Genomic DNA, 14,971 nt, shown 5'->3' on the forward strand with positions numbered 1-14,971 from the left:
TAAAGGTTCCTCATTTGGATCTTTCTATGAACATTTTTTGAGTGTAGATTCCTTGAGAGAAGGCTCATAAGGGTTTTTATGAACAATTTGTTCCATACCTTCAAATTATTGAATGAGAACTACTACTCTCAATTATCCAGAAACCCATCTATTCTCCCCACAAAAAAAAAAGGAAAAGAAATAAAGCAAACCCACATTGCTGGAAATTCTTGCTGAGGGCCACATAACAGAATCAAAAGAAAGAAAAGCTACATAGGACCTTTGGACATGACAGATATATGACTGCTACCTAATTTGTTTCGTCAAAATTTCAAAATGGTATCATCAGGACCTACTTTCATGCTTGTATGGTGAGCTAAAGTAGTCCAGGAGCTTAATCACACGACCTTTTTCGCCGGCAACAGTGAGTCAGTGACAATCAGTGGAAAGCAAAAATAAGGGAAACATCATCAAGATCACAGATTCCCAGGACAAAAGAGGAAAGTAAAAGAAGTTTTCAAAGGGCCGGATATCACATAAAAAGATCATTTAGGCCATGTTTACAGAGTCCTTACTAGTATATTCCTCTTTTTTTTTTTGGGGGGGGGGGGGGGGGTGGTGAGGAAAAGAGAGAAAAATTAATATGCTTGCATTTCAGTATTTTACTGATGAAGAAAGTGTACATGTTCCTCAAAGTAACAACCTATTATACACAAAATGGAAAGCTGTCCTAAAATTTACATGCTCGCTAGTCGCTTCATTCCTCCCGAAATTATAAAAAAAAAAAAGGACCCAACTCAAACAAAGGATAACAGCTTCACCTATCTATGATCGCTAAAAGTTACCATGAGATGAGTGTAATATCTGATGATAGAGAGATTGCCTGTTCAGGTGCATTAGAGCAATTTGTGATACATTCATCAGATAAGTGAGCATCTTAATACCCTCAAGCTGACCTTCTGAACAAACAGAGTTACACTCTAGGATGATGATCTACCTGATGAAGATTCACCCAAAGAAACAGATGCAAGGGACGAAGCCCAGACACGTGCATTCTTTGCACCTTGATGGAAGTTCCTAGTCTTGCATAATCCAAACTTTGTCCAAATCCTTCTCACATCAATCATGTCAAGAACACGACCAAACAACTGACTGGTCTCACCAAATATTCCCAAATTCAAATGTGGAGCATACGAGATGCAGAAAGCTTTGAGATGTGATACCACTTTGGTGAAAATATACAGAAGCAACCTCAAGCATATGAACAATGTAGCCAGAACTACGTAGGGCTCCCTTTTTATCATATCCCCCAAGGAGGAGCTAATCCATGTCTGCATTATGAATTGTTCATCCTCCTCGAAACTAGCTGGCTCATCTTCAGTATAATATTGAACTGGTTTCAGTCCTGAATCATAAAACACAATACATTAACAATAGCAGCAACCAACCAAGCAAACCAGAAATCTAACAGGCTATGTTAAAAACAGTAAGATTGACCAACAACATACAGACAAAATTACTTGAAATAGGGACATCATAAAATTTATGCATGAAGAAGTCATTTATAGAATGGTCAGTGGGACATAGAACTGCTGATTATACAGAACAACCAATTACCTGTGGTTCTTTCATAAAACTGTACAAGTGATGGAAGATTTTTTAAACCATGGTACCGAATCTTTGATGTCTGGTTCACCAGTAATATTGCAGGCAGGCTATGGATTCCATATCTTGAAAATATGCTGTCACACGTAGCAAGGATGTGAGAGAACATGAAACACAGCCAAAAAAGAATCATTCAACATACAATAATCATCACAAACCATATTGCTGAAAAAGGAATGCATTCAGTTAGGAGAAACAAAGAATCTGCTTCATAGAAGTCTAGAACAGAAGAATTGACATAAGTGTGACATGGGTGGAGGTTTGGGTCGTTACAGTTGGAGCAGGTTCTCTGGGTTGAACTTGTGGGACTCACGGCTTAAGAAGGTGAGAGTGTGGGGGCCTGGTGTGCATGTGTGTGGGGGCTAAAGATGCCTATCGCCCTATCTTGCTACCTTGTGGGATGCAGCTTTTATAAATCTCACATCGCCCAGAGAGATCGGTGAAGTGCAAAATATACAGGGCCAAGTTTCGAAACATGTCACAACCAGTTTTCCTTGGAGGAGATGCACCAGATCCCATGGAACTTCGCAGTTAAGCGTGCTTCTGCGAGAACAATATTGGGATGAGCGACCTCCTGGGCAAAAAAATCCGTGTGGGCCTGTGAGTCCCAGTGTGGCTGGGCCCAAAGCGGACAAAGTATGACATGGGTGGAGGCGTGGGTCGTTACAGAAACCAACTTCATAAAAGTAAAGACTTGAGCAACATCACTTTCCAGAGTCCAGACCCGTCCAAAGTGAGGAAAAATGTACAATGACACACGAGGGCAACAAACAAGTCTCTCCAAAGGATGCTAAGCACAATTGTTCACGACGTTCAATGGATCAAAAATTATCAAAAGCATGATAACATCATCTTAACAGCAACAAAGTCGCACATCTTTGGTCAATCAAATTAAGTTATATCGAGTAAGACAATAGTATGACTAAAAATACAATTCTCACTGTCTAGACAAAAATTAACTCAAGGGCAAGTCCTAGTTGAGGTCCATCAAATTTTATATGATCCATAGAGTGGAGAGAACAGGGACAATAATTTGTACTTTTTAGTTTAGTCCTTGAAGTATATTAAATACTTGAAGCATATTAAATCAATAGCAACACACCTTGGCAAGGCTGAAGATTCTTCAACTGCTAAATGTTCAATCTGAGGAAACATAAAACTGAGCTTTTCAAATTTCAAGCGCATTTGGCGTGAAAATGGACACCAGGAGGCATAGAAGAGAACAGAGGCATAAGCATTCCTCTGTTTGGAAGTCAAAGTTCTGTCAAGGAAGTTTCCATCCATCTACAAATGGAAAATGAGATATATAACTAAGTTCCAACAAAGTGTTCAAATCTATCAATATCTTATATGCCAAGGAAGAAAATTTCAAAAATATACAAAATTTGACAAAATATGCATGCGTGTGTGTGTGAGCATGTCCAGCTGAAGCGAGTTGATTAAATAAAACCGCATGAGAAGTCTATCTGAAGCACATGATCACTTTATTTACTATGACACAAGGTGGTGAGTAAGAAAAATTGGGAGCTTCTTTAGGGGTCCACTTTATACAATTTATTTCAAGGTATTAGAGTCATTGAACTAGCAAAGATTGGGTAATGGACAACTGAAGAACCTAGTCTGAAAATTCTGCTTCTAATTTTTAAAATGTCTTACAATATTTTGTCTTGATTGATGCGGGTGTAAAACATAACACCTTTTTTCCTAACTAAATTAAAATACCAGCAACAATATCCAATCAGTAGAAGCTTGTAAAGATTCCTTATCATATAGTTCTTTCTTCAGCAAATTCGGGGGTGGCGGAAACAGCATGCACATACAAATATCGAAGTCCTTGTAATTACTAAATTATGATACTTCAGATTACTAATAACACATAACTGCTGAAATTTTCATCATTTTTACGTAAATCACATGAAACTGTAAATAAAATTAGCTACCCATAAAAGAGTGACTTGAATGCCATTCCTATCCTCAAGTATCCACAGATCAATGTTTCAATGAAGTCTCCTACAGTTGGAGTATCATTTTTATTTCGTTCTTCACCATGCATTTGATCACAAGAGTCTCACGCCAAAAACCTGTAAATACAGCCTAACCCATGCAGTGCAGAACATTGTGACATTCACATGAAAACATTGTGACATTCACATGAAAAGTAACTTCCCCACCATCTCTTCACAAGCTACCTAATTTGTCCATGATAACCTCTTGAGTGTAAAGAGCCAAACCCTACCTCGCGTCCTAAATACAAATTTGAAGAACCAATAGTTGCCTAATACTTCAATTCAAAGCTTCTAGAAAATAATAAAATCAAAGTTCTCAAACAAGATACATCCACCTTTTTTCCTCCTAGGTTCTTTGCCATAAATTTCATCAAACAAACACAAATCAAATCAACAAGAAATCAAACATGATAAGAAACAAGAAATGAACCGCCGATCAAACCACAGCAATCAAATTAACAAAAAAACATACCTCGTGCGGTGGATTTGGGGAGATCGAGCGAGGGCACAGAGATTGTAGATCGTAGATAAACAAACCAGATTCACGAAGGCACGTCGACGGCGACGAGGACGCTAAAGGAAACGAAAATAAGGCGGCGATCCAGAGGACGATAAGATATCTTGTACAGAAGCAGGCCATTAGAGAGGTGAACACGACCCGGTGAGAGAATTTGCAAAGACGGCAAGGGTAAAATCGGAACGGGAGCAAAAATTCCAAGGATGAAGGAGGAGAAGGAGGAATTAACAGAACCTGATTACAGCGAAAAAGGATAAATAGTAAATATTTATTTATTCATATCCACGAATGAAATTAGAAGAAGAAAGCACATCTTTCATATATCCTTTCTTTTAAACTACGAGATTAGCCTGTTATTTTACTTTATTGAAAAATATAAATTATATATATTAACTTTAATTATTAAGATTACTATTTACTTTAGCCAGCCTAAAAAAGGCTAAAACTGAGAAAAAGGCCTAAACAATTGGTTGGGCCTTATACCTCTATCCAGTTCCAACCACAGAGTTTGAACAAAGGCCCAAGCCCAATTTAAATGTAATTCGTAATTCTCTATTATGTTTCTGGGGAGTGGGGAATATACTATTATATTATATATAATCGAAGCCTAGAAGGGTCGGGCCAGGTGATTGGGCCAGACTAAACGGCAAAACCGAACTGCACAAAGCCCAAATTAGAGTTGGAGGTCGGTGGCGGGCCCCACAATGCGACAATAATAAATTTTTCCAACTACTACTGCTAGCCAGTCTCCCTCTCAAATTTTCACTTTTTGAGTTTTGATTTTTTCTCTTCGCTGCTCCACAGCCACTATCTTCAGATATTTCAAGAGAGTAAGCGGAAGACGTAGAGACGGTGAGGAAAGATGAGGGAGATAATCAGCATACACATTGGGCAGGCTGGTATTCAGGTCGGGAATGCTTGCTGGGAGCTTTATTGCCTTGAACATGGAATTCATCCTGATGGGATGATGCCTAGGTAATTATGCTACTTTTGTGTCTAAAGCTTCCATTTTTAGAATTAGGGTTTTTTTGGTTGGTCTGATTTTGGTGCTGGGATTTTTTGTTCTGATGATTTTGGTGTTTCTAAAAGGATAAAGTGGGTTTTGCTCTATTTTGCAAATCTGTTGACAAGAGTGAGAGTGATCTGTGTTGATGGGCCTGATTTGAATTTTTGGTTTGTTTCAGTATTGTGAATGAGAATAGAAAAGCATTTGGATGAAGTATTAATGCTTGGCCTGCCAAAAATAAATGCTTTGTCATTTATGGCACAGGACTGATTTCTGTTTGGTATTTGGGGTTCAAGAAATCACTTTGATTGTTTAGGACTGAACAAGGGGTTGTTGGATTAGAAACTGTTTCAAATGTAGCCAAGTTGTTCAGGTCCCCTGTCAAAATTTTCTATTAATTTTGGTCGGTTTGAGCATATTATGCCAAAAGCAAAATTGATTTCTTGAGCGTCAGTTGGACAGCTACCTATTTATCCCCAGACATTGCCCTTTAAGAAGAACCATTAACCCTTGTTGTTTGATAGTGAAGGGATACTTGTTAGTTTCAGGCAGCAAAGTGATTTTTGATATCGTGTAAGTCTGTTTACTGTACAGTCTATGCAAGTGGCAGTGCTGCACAAATAGATTGATTGAGATATGTATTTTATGCTTGATTTGTCCATACAAGGATAATGGTTGCGTGCTTTCAGATAGTTCCTTCTGTTAAACTTAATGTTGTTTTTCCTACATTCTATTGCAGTGATACCTCAGTGGGTGTTGATGGAGATGCTTTTAATACCTTCTTTAGCGAGACAGGATCTGGCAAGCATGTGCCTAGAGCTGTGTTTGTTGATCTTGAACCCACTGTCATTGATGAAGTTCGAACTGGGACTTATAGACAACTTTTCCATCCTGAACAACTTATTTCCGGCAAGGAAGATGCTGCCAACAATTTTGCACGAGGCCACTATACTGGTAAATTGCAGTGGCCCTGCAGTGGAAATGACAATCTTTATATAATCATCTTTTGTATTAACTTACTGTATTGGTCTTGTGTGCTGCAGTTGGGCGAGAAATTGTTGATTTATGCCTTGACCGAGTGAGGAAATTAGCAGACAATTGCACTGGGCTGCAAGGATTTCTGGTATTAAATGCTGTAGGAGGTGGCACCGGTTCTGGTTTGGGCTCACTGCTCTTGGAACGACTGTCTGTGGATTATGGGAAGAAATCCAAGCTTGGTTTTACAATTTATCCTTCTCCTCAGGTATGTACATAAAGTCCTTGAGTAAAAGTATAAAAGATGTGAAAAGGTAGATATGTTGATATGGCTGGCTGGCTGCTAATAATAGTGGAACATTAAATTTGAGGATAAGGTAAATGGGGGTGACTGAAGTTAGAGTACAAGCCAAACTTGATGGAAAGTTTGGGGACGCTGTTAAGAAAGAAAAAATTGAGCGGCTCTTATTAATGCATCTGTTTGTGTATTTCTACTTGTACCAAAAGTTAGCGTTTTCTTGGATCAAAATTTCTGGTATGATATTCTCTTAGTCACATTTACTTGATCATGCAGGTTTCTACTGCAGTTGTGGAACCATACAATAGTGTGCTCTCGACTCATTCCCTTCTTGAGCACACAGATGTGGCAGTGCTTCTTGACAATGAAGCTATTTATGATATCTGCAGGAAATCCTTAGACATTGAAAGGCCAACTTACACCAATTTAAACCGCCTAATATCCCAAATTATCTCTTCTTTGACCACTTCGTTGAGGTTTGATGGTGCTATTAACGTGGACATTACAGAGTTCCAAACTAACCTTGTACCATATCCTCGTATCCACTTCATGCTTTCATCCTATGCGCCTGTAATCTCAGCTGCAAAGGCTTACCACGAGCAATTATCAGTCCCTGAGATTACAAGTGCTGTGTTTGAACCCTCAAGTATGATGGCCAAATGTGATCCACGACATGGAAAGTACATGGCTTGCTGTTTGATGTATCGTGGAGATGTTGTCCCCAAGGATGTTAATGCTGCAGTTGCTACCATCAAGACAAAGCGAACGGTTCAATTTGTTGACTGGTGAGTTGACTTTCTATTCATTTTTTCATGAAAGAAATTAATTTGTGAAACATGTACCCTAGGATACATGGAAGGGAAATTCCCATCCCCCTACCCTGCCTCCATCTTCCCAACACCACCAAAACCCCACTTCCATTGTCACCAAATGGTTGCAAATTGCAGTTGTTTTTGAAGCTATGGTTCTTTTTCTTTTGATTAACTTACTTATCCAAAGTAAGCTATTAGCGGTAATTTTTTCGTTTTCATGAGTTCTCCAAAGCTCATGAAAAGTTACAAAGAAGAGAGATGGATTTGTTACTTACAAATTAATGTTGTGATCCGTTGCAACGTGAATGATGGTTAATTGGTTATGTGTGTACATCTTCAGGTGCCCAACTGGTTTCAAGTGTGGTATCAACTACGAGCCACCAGCAGTTGTGCCCGGGGGTGATCTCGCCAAGGTACAGCGTGCAGTCTGCATGATAAGCAACAATACAGCTGTGGCGGAGGTATTCTCCCGTATCGACCACAAATTTGATCTGATGTATTCCAAGCGGGCATTTGTCCACTGGTATGTAGGTGAAGGTATGGAAGAAGGTGAGTTCTCCGAAGCTCGTGAGGATCTCGCTGCTCTTGAGAAAGACTACGAGGAAGTCGGGGCAGAAGGCGTTGATGACGAAGATGAAGGGGAAGATTACTGAAAATCTATGTTGATGCATCGGCAGCTGTCTAATGTTTGTCATAATCTTTTTTTTTCCAATTTAATGTGGTCTTTAAACTGTTGGTCTTTTACATTGTGGATTTGTAGTAACAGTTGTTTATTTTGTCTTGGAAGTAGACTATGTTTGTCTTGTCATGGTATGAGTAGCAAAAGTGCGATCCCGGTTGGGACTACCAATTACTTGTCAAGCTCATGCTCCTCAACAGCCTCACCCTAGCCCCAAAGCTCCCAGACTCTTTCCCTTCCTTCTCTGAAACTCACAAAAAGCCAGAGAAAAGCACTTTTACCACTGACATATGGTGTTGGTGTCGCTGAACGGCTGAAGTCATCGTCGGAGGACATCAGAAACTCCGGACTGGGAAAAGTCTCCCAAAGCCGATTGGAAAGTCAAATTGCCAACAGTTCAACAGACACAAACCCCACTCCACAAATGATAACAGATGTGCAATATATATATATATATTCTAGCACACGTCTCAATACCCCCAACAATCCATCACACTTGTGAATATATATAAGAAGATCGGATATGTTTGTTTGTAATTTGTATACAACTACACACAAATAATATTCTCATACAACTCAGAAAAATATCTTACATGATTGAAACTAAAATTTATGCAGAAAAGTAAAGGACATAATATTGACCCACTAAGTGTGGGAGTGATTATTCCACAAAACAAAATATATTACAAAGTTTATAAGACATTCATAGTCATAATGATAATATATTACTGTACATTAAATTAAAGGCAGACTTGGGATGAAAAAGATAAAGATCCTAGCATATTAATGTGCAGGTGATGAGCTCCACATGCACATTAAATTCTGTACATACACCTCAGCAACTGGGATAACTGGGGAAAATATCTTACATATGGACTTAAGGAAGTCACTCGAGAGCTTGATGATTTTGGCAAGACAGTTGTCTTTAGGTAATGGAATTGGAAAGTAATTTATTTTGCAGTCTGGATTAATTACTTCAATCCTGCAAAATTAAGACACATTTTTATTTGTATTATATATTAAGACATATAACTATTTCAAAATATATAGATTTAATTATATATATACTCACACAGACACACACACATACTTACTTGTAGTTTAGGTAAAAGTAATGGACGAAAATATAAATCTGAAGCCTTGCAAAATCACTTCCAGGGCAAGTCCTCACTCCTAATGCAAATGGAAAGAAAGTCCCAGCGGCTTTTGGATTCTGCATTAATCATGTTTTCAATTTGAATTAAAAATAAGTTATATATATATATAGAGAGACACACACACAGACACACACAATATATATACTTACATCAAATCTTGAAGGATCATATGCTTTAGGGTTTGGATGGATTTGAGAATCCATGTGTATATGTCTCTGCATCACAAGAATTTTCCATCCTTTTGGTATGGCATATCCTGCACACACACACACACATATATACATATATAATCAGAAGAAAATATTAGGTTAACAAAATATATATAGTCATCGGACACAGTGACTAACCATTAATCTCAGTATCTTCGGTTGCTTCTCTAAAGACTCCGAATCCGAGATTAGCCTTCCTTAATGTTTCATTAACTGCCTGTTTAGAAAATTAAAATTACATTACGAAACTTACTAGATTGATTTCCTGATGGTTAATAGATGAAAATCATGTAAACAAGTGCATACCTTTACGGTGTAATTCATTTGTTTAATTTCCTTCATTGACAATCCTTTTTGTGTGGGTGGTCTGTTGTTCACAATTTCCTCTTGTTCCTCCTATATATATATATGTTATATTAATTCAGTAAGTGATTAATTCAATAGGTCATACGTGAAATCATGAAAATAAATTAGGGTTATGTAGGGAAATTAAATATTTTAATTAATTAATTCTTTACCTTAACTTTTTGAGCGACTTGTGGATTCTGGCGAAGGTATAACAGCACCCACATGGTTGCAAATGCAGAGCTTTCATGGCCAGCAAAAACAATTCCGGCTAGTAAATCAATGATACTTTCATTGTCGAATTTCTCACCGTCTTCATCTTCCACTTCTAGCAAGAAATCCAACATGCTACTCTTCTCCTTCGACTTGCCATCTTTGTTCATCTTCCTCGTCTCCTCAGTCGCATCGTCCACGACGCTCACGATCTTTCAACGTGCCTATAATTATAATTAATTATGTCGGATGTTCAAAGGATAAGTTTGTATAGTATAGTTCTCATTAAAATAAAGGGTAGGTCGATTTTTTGCATACAAGTCTACAAGTTGTCAGAAATTCACACCCCAAAAATCCCCCAAACAACCAATTATATTATTTGTTTTGAGGTTCTAGTTCTCGTGGATGCATCAGAATCATCGGATTACCCTCATCGGTTTGTTCCTCCCAAGCCGAGGAAGTGGATTAAGCCCAACTCACTCAACCTAAGAAAATGCCTAGTTAATTGTTAAAGGTGTGCTTAATTAGTTATATATACCACTCAGTAGACTTATGTCTATTCTAATCGATGTGGGATTCTATCTTTTAACACTCCTCCGTATTTGTGGGTTAGGTTATATTAGACCGAACAAGTAAAGTAGATGTTATATCTAACTAGACCAAATTACTCTGACACCACAAGTGACAAAGTAAATACCTTGAAGGCCTTATGATATGCGAAGCCAGGAAGATTGATACCGACCACATACAATCCATTAACGACATCAGCAAACAAGCTTTTCATATGACCAAACTTTTCATGTCCTCCAGGTCCAAAGAAAATGTTTGTTATAACCCTAAAAGTATTCCCAACAAGTTCATGAATGAGCTCAACAGGTTTATCCTTGTTTACCCATTTTTCCAAATTAACCGTCACGGCCTCCTCAATGAGCCCAATATACAACGATAATGGTTCGAACCCATTAATCGGGGACGAGGCTAGCTTACGTAGACGCTTGTGTTCATTGCCAGCGACGCAGAGCAGTAATTTCCTCCCGGCCTGCACGTTCTATAAGACTTGGATACCCAAGTTTGAACTTTTCTTCATCTACCAATACTGTCCTGCTCGTTTCAGGCGTAATGACCACCGCGTGCGGTTTCCCGAACAAGTGTGCCTTGTAGACTCCTGTTTCTCCATACCTAAAAGTCTAAAACCAAAACCCAGAACAAATAAGTTCCGAGTTCTCAATTTATGTATTTTAACCACTTAAAATTCTTGTACTTAAAACCGATATGAGATTCAAACATCGACATGCACACGTACGTACCTTTTAATGAGGTTGAAGGTGTAGGAGTCTGGGTCTTGATTTTTGTAAGCATTCAAGTAAGTCTTCATGTTTCCAAACACAGGCCATCCCATATCTCCAGGAGGGAGAGGGCTCTTGAATTTCTTCTTTACAGAACAGAAATACCATTCATTGAAATTCCATATAACCCCAAAAAGGAGAAAATAAGCTCCAGCTGCAACTGCAATCACTGTGCTAGCTAATCCTATCATGTTCAACTCCATCACTGCTACTACTTGTAAATGTTTCTCTCTTTCACTTACAATAGAAAATGGAGCATATATACATGTATATATACACAAATGCTCAGATACGGATGCCTGCATGAATTTTTGCCTAAGTTGACTTAGGTATGGGGCCCATTGTTTTGGGCAACCATGCGAAGAAAAAAGTGGCGCATCCCTATCAGAACCTTGTTATATATTGACTGGCTACTTGGTAAAAGACCATGAATCTTATCTCTTTCAAGTGATCTTTGACAAGAACTTAATGTCCATATATTCAATAAATATCGCTTGTGGTGTATTGTAATTTAATGTTATGCATCAAATATGAACAAAAATAATATTTGACTAACATGCAAAAATTAAAATGCTTGTACTAGTCAAAGATATGTCACAATTAAGGAGCATACCTTAGTACCACAGAGTAAATGCAATCCTTTACGGACTTTGAGGGATTCTACTTATTTGTTTTGTTTGTTCTTGCAAGAACTTGTGGAAAGAGACACCCTCCTGGGGGTTGTAACTTTTCCATGGGGAGTTGCATCCTCCAAATTCCTCAATACTTGTACAAAATTCATGAAATACGGGAAATTAATAATTGGCATTGTTTTTCTTTGATATTTATTAGTTTGCTTAACAAAAAGTAATTAGTGTCAAATTAATAAGAAAGTGAAAACCTAATGAATGATTGATACTAGATAATAGAGTGATGTCAACTGATAAGTACTGATATTATTTATTTATATAAGCTAAGAGGATTGAATAGTCTATGGAGCGACGATGTGATGACAAAGCCCATGTAGATGTAGTGGTCAAACAAATAACATATGAACATGCAAAATATTGACAATTAATAAATTATATTTTTTGCACCATATTTTCCAAGGGGATTAAGCCATTTTTCAATTGAAAATTATAGAGAAAGATACTAGGTAGATTGTGTATACAATACTCTATATCATCGATTATATATATAAGTAATCTTTTGGGCAACTTGGATGGATTTGCTCTCCTATCATGATTCATTCTCTGGAGGCATGAGCTCACCTATATTTTTCATGGGCTTGTGGGTTATTTTTTATTTGAAGTTAGTTAGTCAATAGTGTATAATTTCATGCTTTTAACTGGACATTCAATCTTTCGTCTTTGACCAGTGGGGGCGGAACCACCCTTTGCCAAGGGTGGGAGGCCGCCCCTCCTTTAAAAAAAAATTTAATAGTAAATATACATGGAAAAAAAAAAATTTTAACTTAACTATTCCGTCCTCTAAAATATTGAGGGAAAAATATACAAGTGTCTGATCAAATTTATAGAGTTCATGAGATTGGTAGTTTTGTAGAGAAAATAGTTGTGACAAGGTATAATTTGGTGTATCACTTGTCTATAAATGAATAACACTAACATTACTTTACCTGTGGCAACTGCAACCATGGAGAGGAAATTTTTAGCTATGAAAATTGTGAAGCTTGTGAAATCGAATGAGAGATGAATGGCTCAACATTGAGAAATAAATGTTTGATCGAATTCCAAATGAGATTATTATGCGATATTATCAAAACATAAGAGTTTGATAAAAAGGTTATTATGGGTATCATTGAGCATGTTGTTATCTGCCCTTTTAAAAAGGACAAAATTATTTGGAGATTTGCAGTAGATGAGAATTTCTCAGTTAAATCCTTGACTTGTGCTGTAGATTCATATGGAAGTTCTGTTCATGAAATTAATTATTCTAAAGTTTGGAGTGGTTTGGCTCCTCCAAAGGTGGATTTTTTCAATTGGTTAGTTCTGAATGAAAGAGTCAATACAAGAGATAGGCTTCAGAGACTAGGCATTGTGGATGATAATTTATGCCCAATTTGCAACTCTCATTCAAAGACAATTGATCATCTCCTCTTGCACTGCAATGGAGCAAATTCAATATGGTATAGAATAATGAATTGGTGGGGTATGGATTGGTGCGCTCCAAGATCAGTTTCTAATTTATTTGAAGAATGGTTGTCATTTGCCTCTGGTAAAGATACGAAGAAAGTGTGGTATTTGAAGTTTGCTACCACTACTTGGACCCTATGGACAGAGAGAAACAAGGTGGTTTTTGAGGATAGTCATTTGGATTGGGAGAATATATTCTATCTAATTTTCATTAGGTATGGCTTATGGCTTAATGCTATCAACATCCCCCTCCCTTATAGTGGCTTAGAAATTATGACTTCCAGTGATGGGTTGAAGTTCAAATCAAATTTGTGCAAAGCTGTCAGAGCTAATGTTTTCTGGATTCCCCCTCCTCTTGGATTTCTTAAATGGAATACTGATGGATCCTTTCAAGGGAACAAAGCAGGTGTTGGTGGTGTCTTAAGGGATAGCCAGGGAAAATTCATTTGCATTTTTTCAGGCTCTGTGGAATCTCAGGATGCAAATGGAGCTGAAATTAAAGCTATTAGAAAAGCTTTGGAATTGTCTGCTGAATGTGCAGTAGCAGAAAGGGGTAATATAATCATAGAATCAGACTCTCTAAATTCTATTTCTTGGCTTAAGAACGACTCTAGCAATCCTTGGAAGCTTGACTAGGATTTCAATGCTATTAACAACTATCTGCAAGTTCTACCTCCAGTCACTTTTAATCATATTTGGAGGGAAGCCAATCATGTGGCTGACTGCCTGGCAAAGAAAGGAATTGAAAGAAGAGACTATCTTGTGGCTTGGTTTCCAGAAATAGTCTGAAGTTGTTTTTGTGTAGAGTACTCCAGAGGGACTCAATTATGGTTGCGGATGAGCTAGCTAAATTAAGGGTTAATCAAGTTTAGAGTTTGTTGCTTGGTTTTGAGATAGACTCTTTCTTTTCTCGGTCTTTGCTTCCTTTTTGGAAGTTGTCTTTTAGTTTAAGATTTGTTGTTGTTTTTTGTTTTTGTTTTTCCTTTAAGGTCTTTTTGTCTATAACCACGGTATTCCTCAACCATAAGTGAGGGTTTTAATAAAATCTTGAGGTACCGTCCTCTTTATCAAAAAAAAAAAAAGAGTTTGGTAAAAGCAATTATAAATGTTGTATCAAATTTATAGATATGGTTTTTGTACTTTTATTTTAATATTAACAAGTGATATATATAACCCAAAAAAAAAATTTATCCAACAAGAATAATGATAATCTTTTTCATTGGGATTTATTATGTATGTAATTAATAAGTGAGTTGTGTGCGCGTATATATATATATATATATTGGTTCTAGAAGGTCTCATGCATATTTTCAAAGCTTGACAATTTAACTAACGGTGAAACAATAACTAAATTTATTTGTTCCAAAATCAGTTTGTAAAATCAGTATAATTTTCATTACACAATTAATTATTTTCGTTGAAATTTAATTTTCATATTGCTAGTCTAGGGATATCTAAAAAAAAGTCTATGGATTGATCTCAATTAAATCATTGATAGTTACTTTTGATGTTTGTATAGATGGTTGAAAAGCCTATGGAGTGATATATGAAATTGTGAATGATGACAAAAACAAACAACCTATGATGACTCAATGAGCAAATAATTAACCATAAATTTAGCATTCATCATAT

The 14,971-nt window shown here is 37.1% G+C and overlaps 4 protein-coding genes across 4 annotated transcripts; 1 reads left to right on the plus strand and 3 right to left on the minus strand.

The window, feature by feature from the left end:
- Nucleotides 1–623: 623 nt before the first annotated feature.
- Nucleotides 624–4,464, minus strand: LOC120015939 (5'-adenylylsulfate reductase-like 5). The gene is made up of 4 exons (XM_038868454.1): nucleotides 4,123–4,464; nucleotides 2,747–2,928; nucleotides 1,597–1,721; nucleotides 624–1,384 (listed from the first exon to the last, which is right to left on the minus strand). The coding sequence occupies exons 1-4, from the start codon at nucleotides 4,288–4,290 to the stop codon at nucleotides 960–962; spliced, it is 900 nt and encodes a 299-aa protein (XP_038724382.1). The 5' UTR covers nucleotides 4,291–4,464; the 3' UTR covers nucleotides 624–959.
- Nucleotides 4,465–4,926: 462 nt separating this feature from the next.
- On the plus strand, nucleotides 4,927–8,111 carry LOC120016005 (tubulin alpha-3 chain-like). Its single transcript, XM_038868543.1, has 5 exons — nucleotides 4,927–5,142; nucleotides 5,913–6,127; nucleotides 6,217–6,416; nucleotides 6,723–7,231; nucleotides 7,599–8,111. The coding sequence occupies exons 1-5, from the start codon at nucleotides 5,030–5,032 to the stop codon at nucleotides 7,909–7,911; spliced, it is 1,350 nt and encodes a 449-aa protein (XP_038724471.1). The 5' UTR covers nucleotides 4,927–5,029; the 3' UTR covers nucleotides 7,912–8,111.
- Nucleotides 8,112–8,720: 609 nt separating this feature from the next.
- On the minus strand, nucleotides 8,721–10,085 carry LOC120017323 (beta-amyrin 11-oxidase-like). The gene is made up of 6 exons (XM_038870500.1): nucleotides 9,822–10,085; nucleotides 9,610–9,699; nucleotides 9,442–9,520; nucleotides 9,244–9,350; nucleotides 9,032–9,150; nucleotides 8,721–8,919 (listed from the first exon to the last, which is right to left on the minus strand). The coding sequence occupies exons 1-6, from the start codon at nucleotides 10,029–10,031 to the stop codon at nucleotides 8,721–8,723; spliced, it is 804 nt and encodes a 267-aa protein (XP_038726428.1). The 5' UTR covers nucleotides 10,032–10,085.
- Nucleotides 10,086–10,556: 471 nt separating this feature from the next.
- Nucleotides 10,557–11,424, minus strand: LOC120015900 (ent-kaurenoic acid oxidase 2-like). The gene is made up of 2 exons (XM_038868399.1): nucleotides 11,169–11,424; nucleotides 10,557–11,040 (listed from the first exon to the last, which is right to left on the minus strand). The coding sequence occupies exons 1-2, from the start codon at nucleotides 11,408–11,410 to the stop codon at nucleotides 10,863–10,865; spliced, it is 420 nt and encodes a 139-aa protein (XP_038724327.1). The 5' UTR covers nucleotides 11,411–11,424; the 3' UTR covers nucleotides 10,557–10,862.
- Nucleotides 11,425–14,971: the final 3,547 nt, after the last annotated feature.

This window comes from Tripterygium wilfordii, chromosome 15 (assembly GCF_013401445.1).
Source record: "Tripterygium wilfordii isolate XIE 37 chromosome 15, ASM1340144v1, whole genome shotgun sequence".
NCBI classification, from domain to species: domain Eukaryota; kingdom Viridiplantae; phylum Streptophyta; class Magnoliopsida; order Celastrales; family Celastraceae; genus Tripterygium; species Tripterygium wilfordii.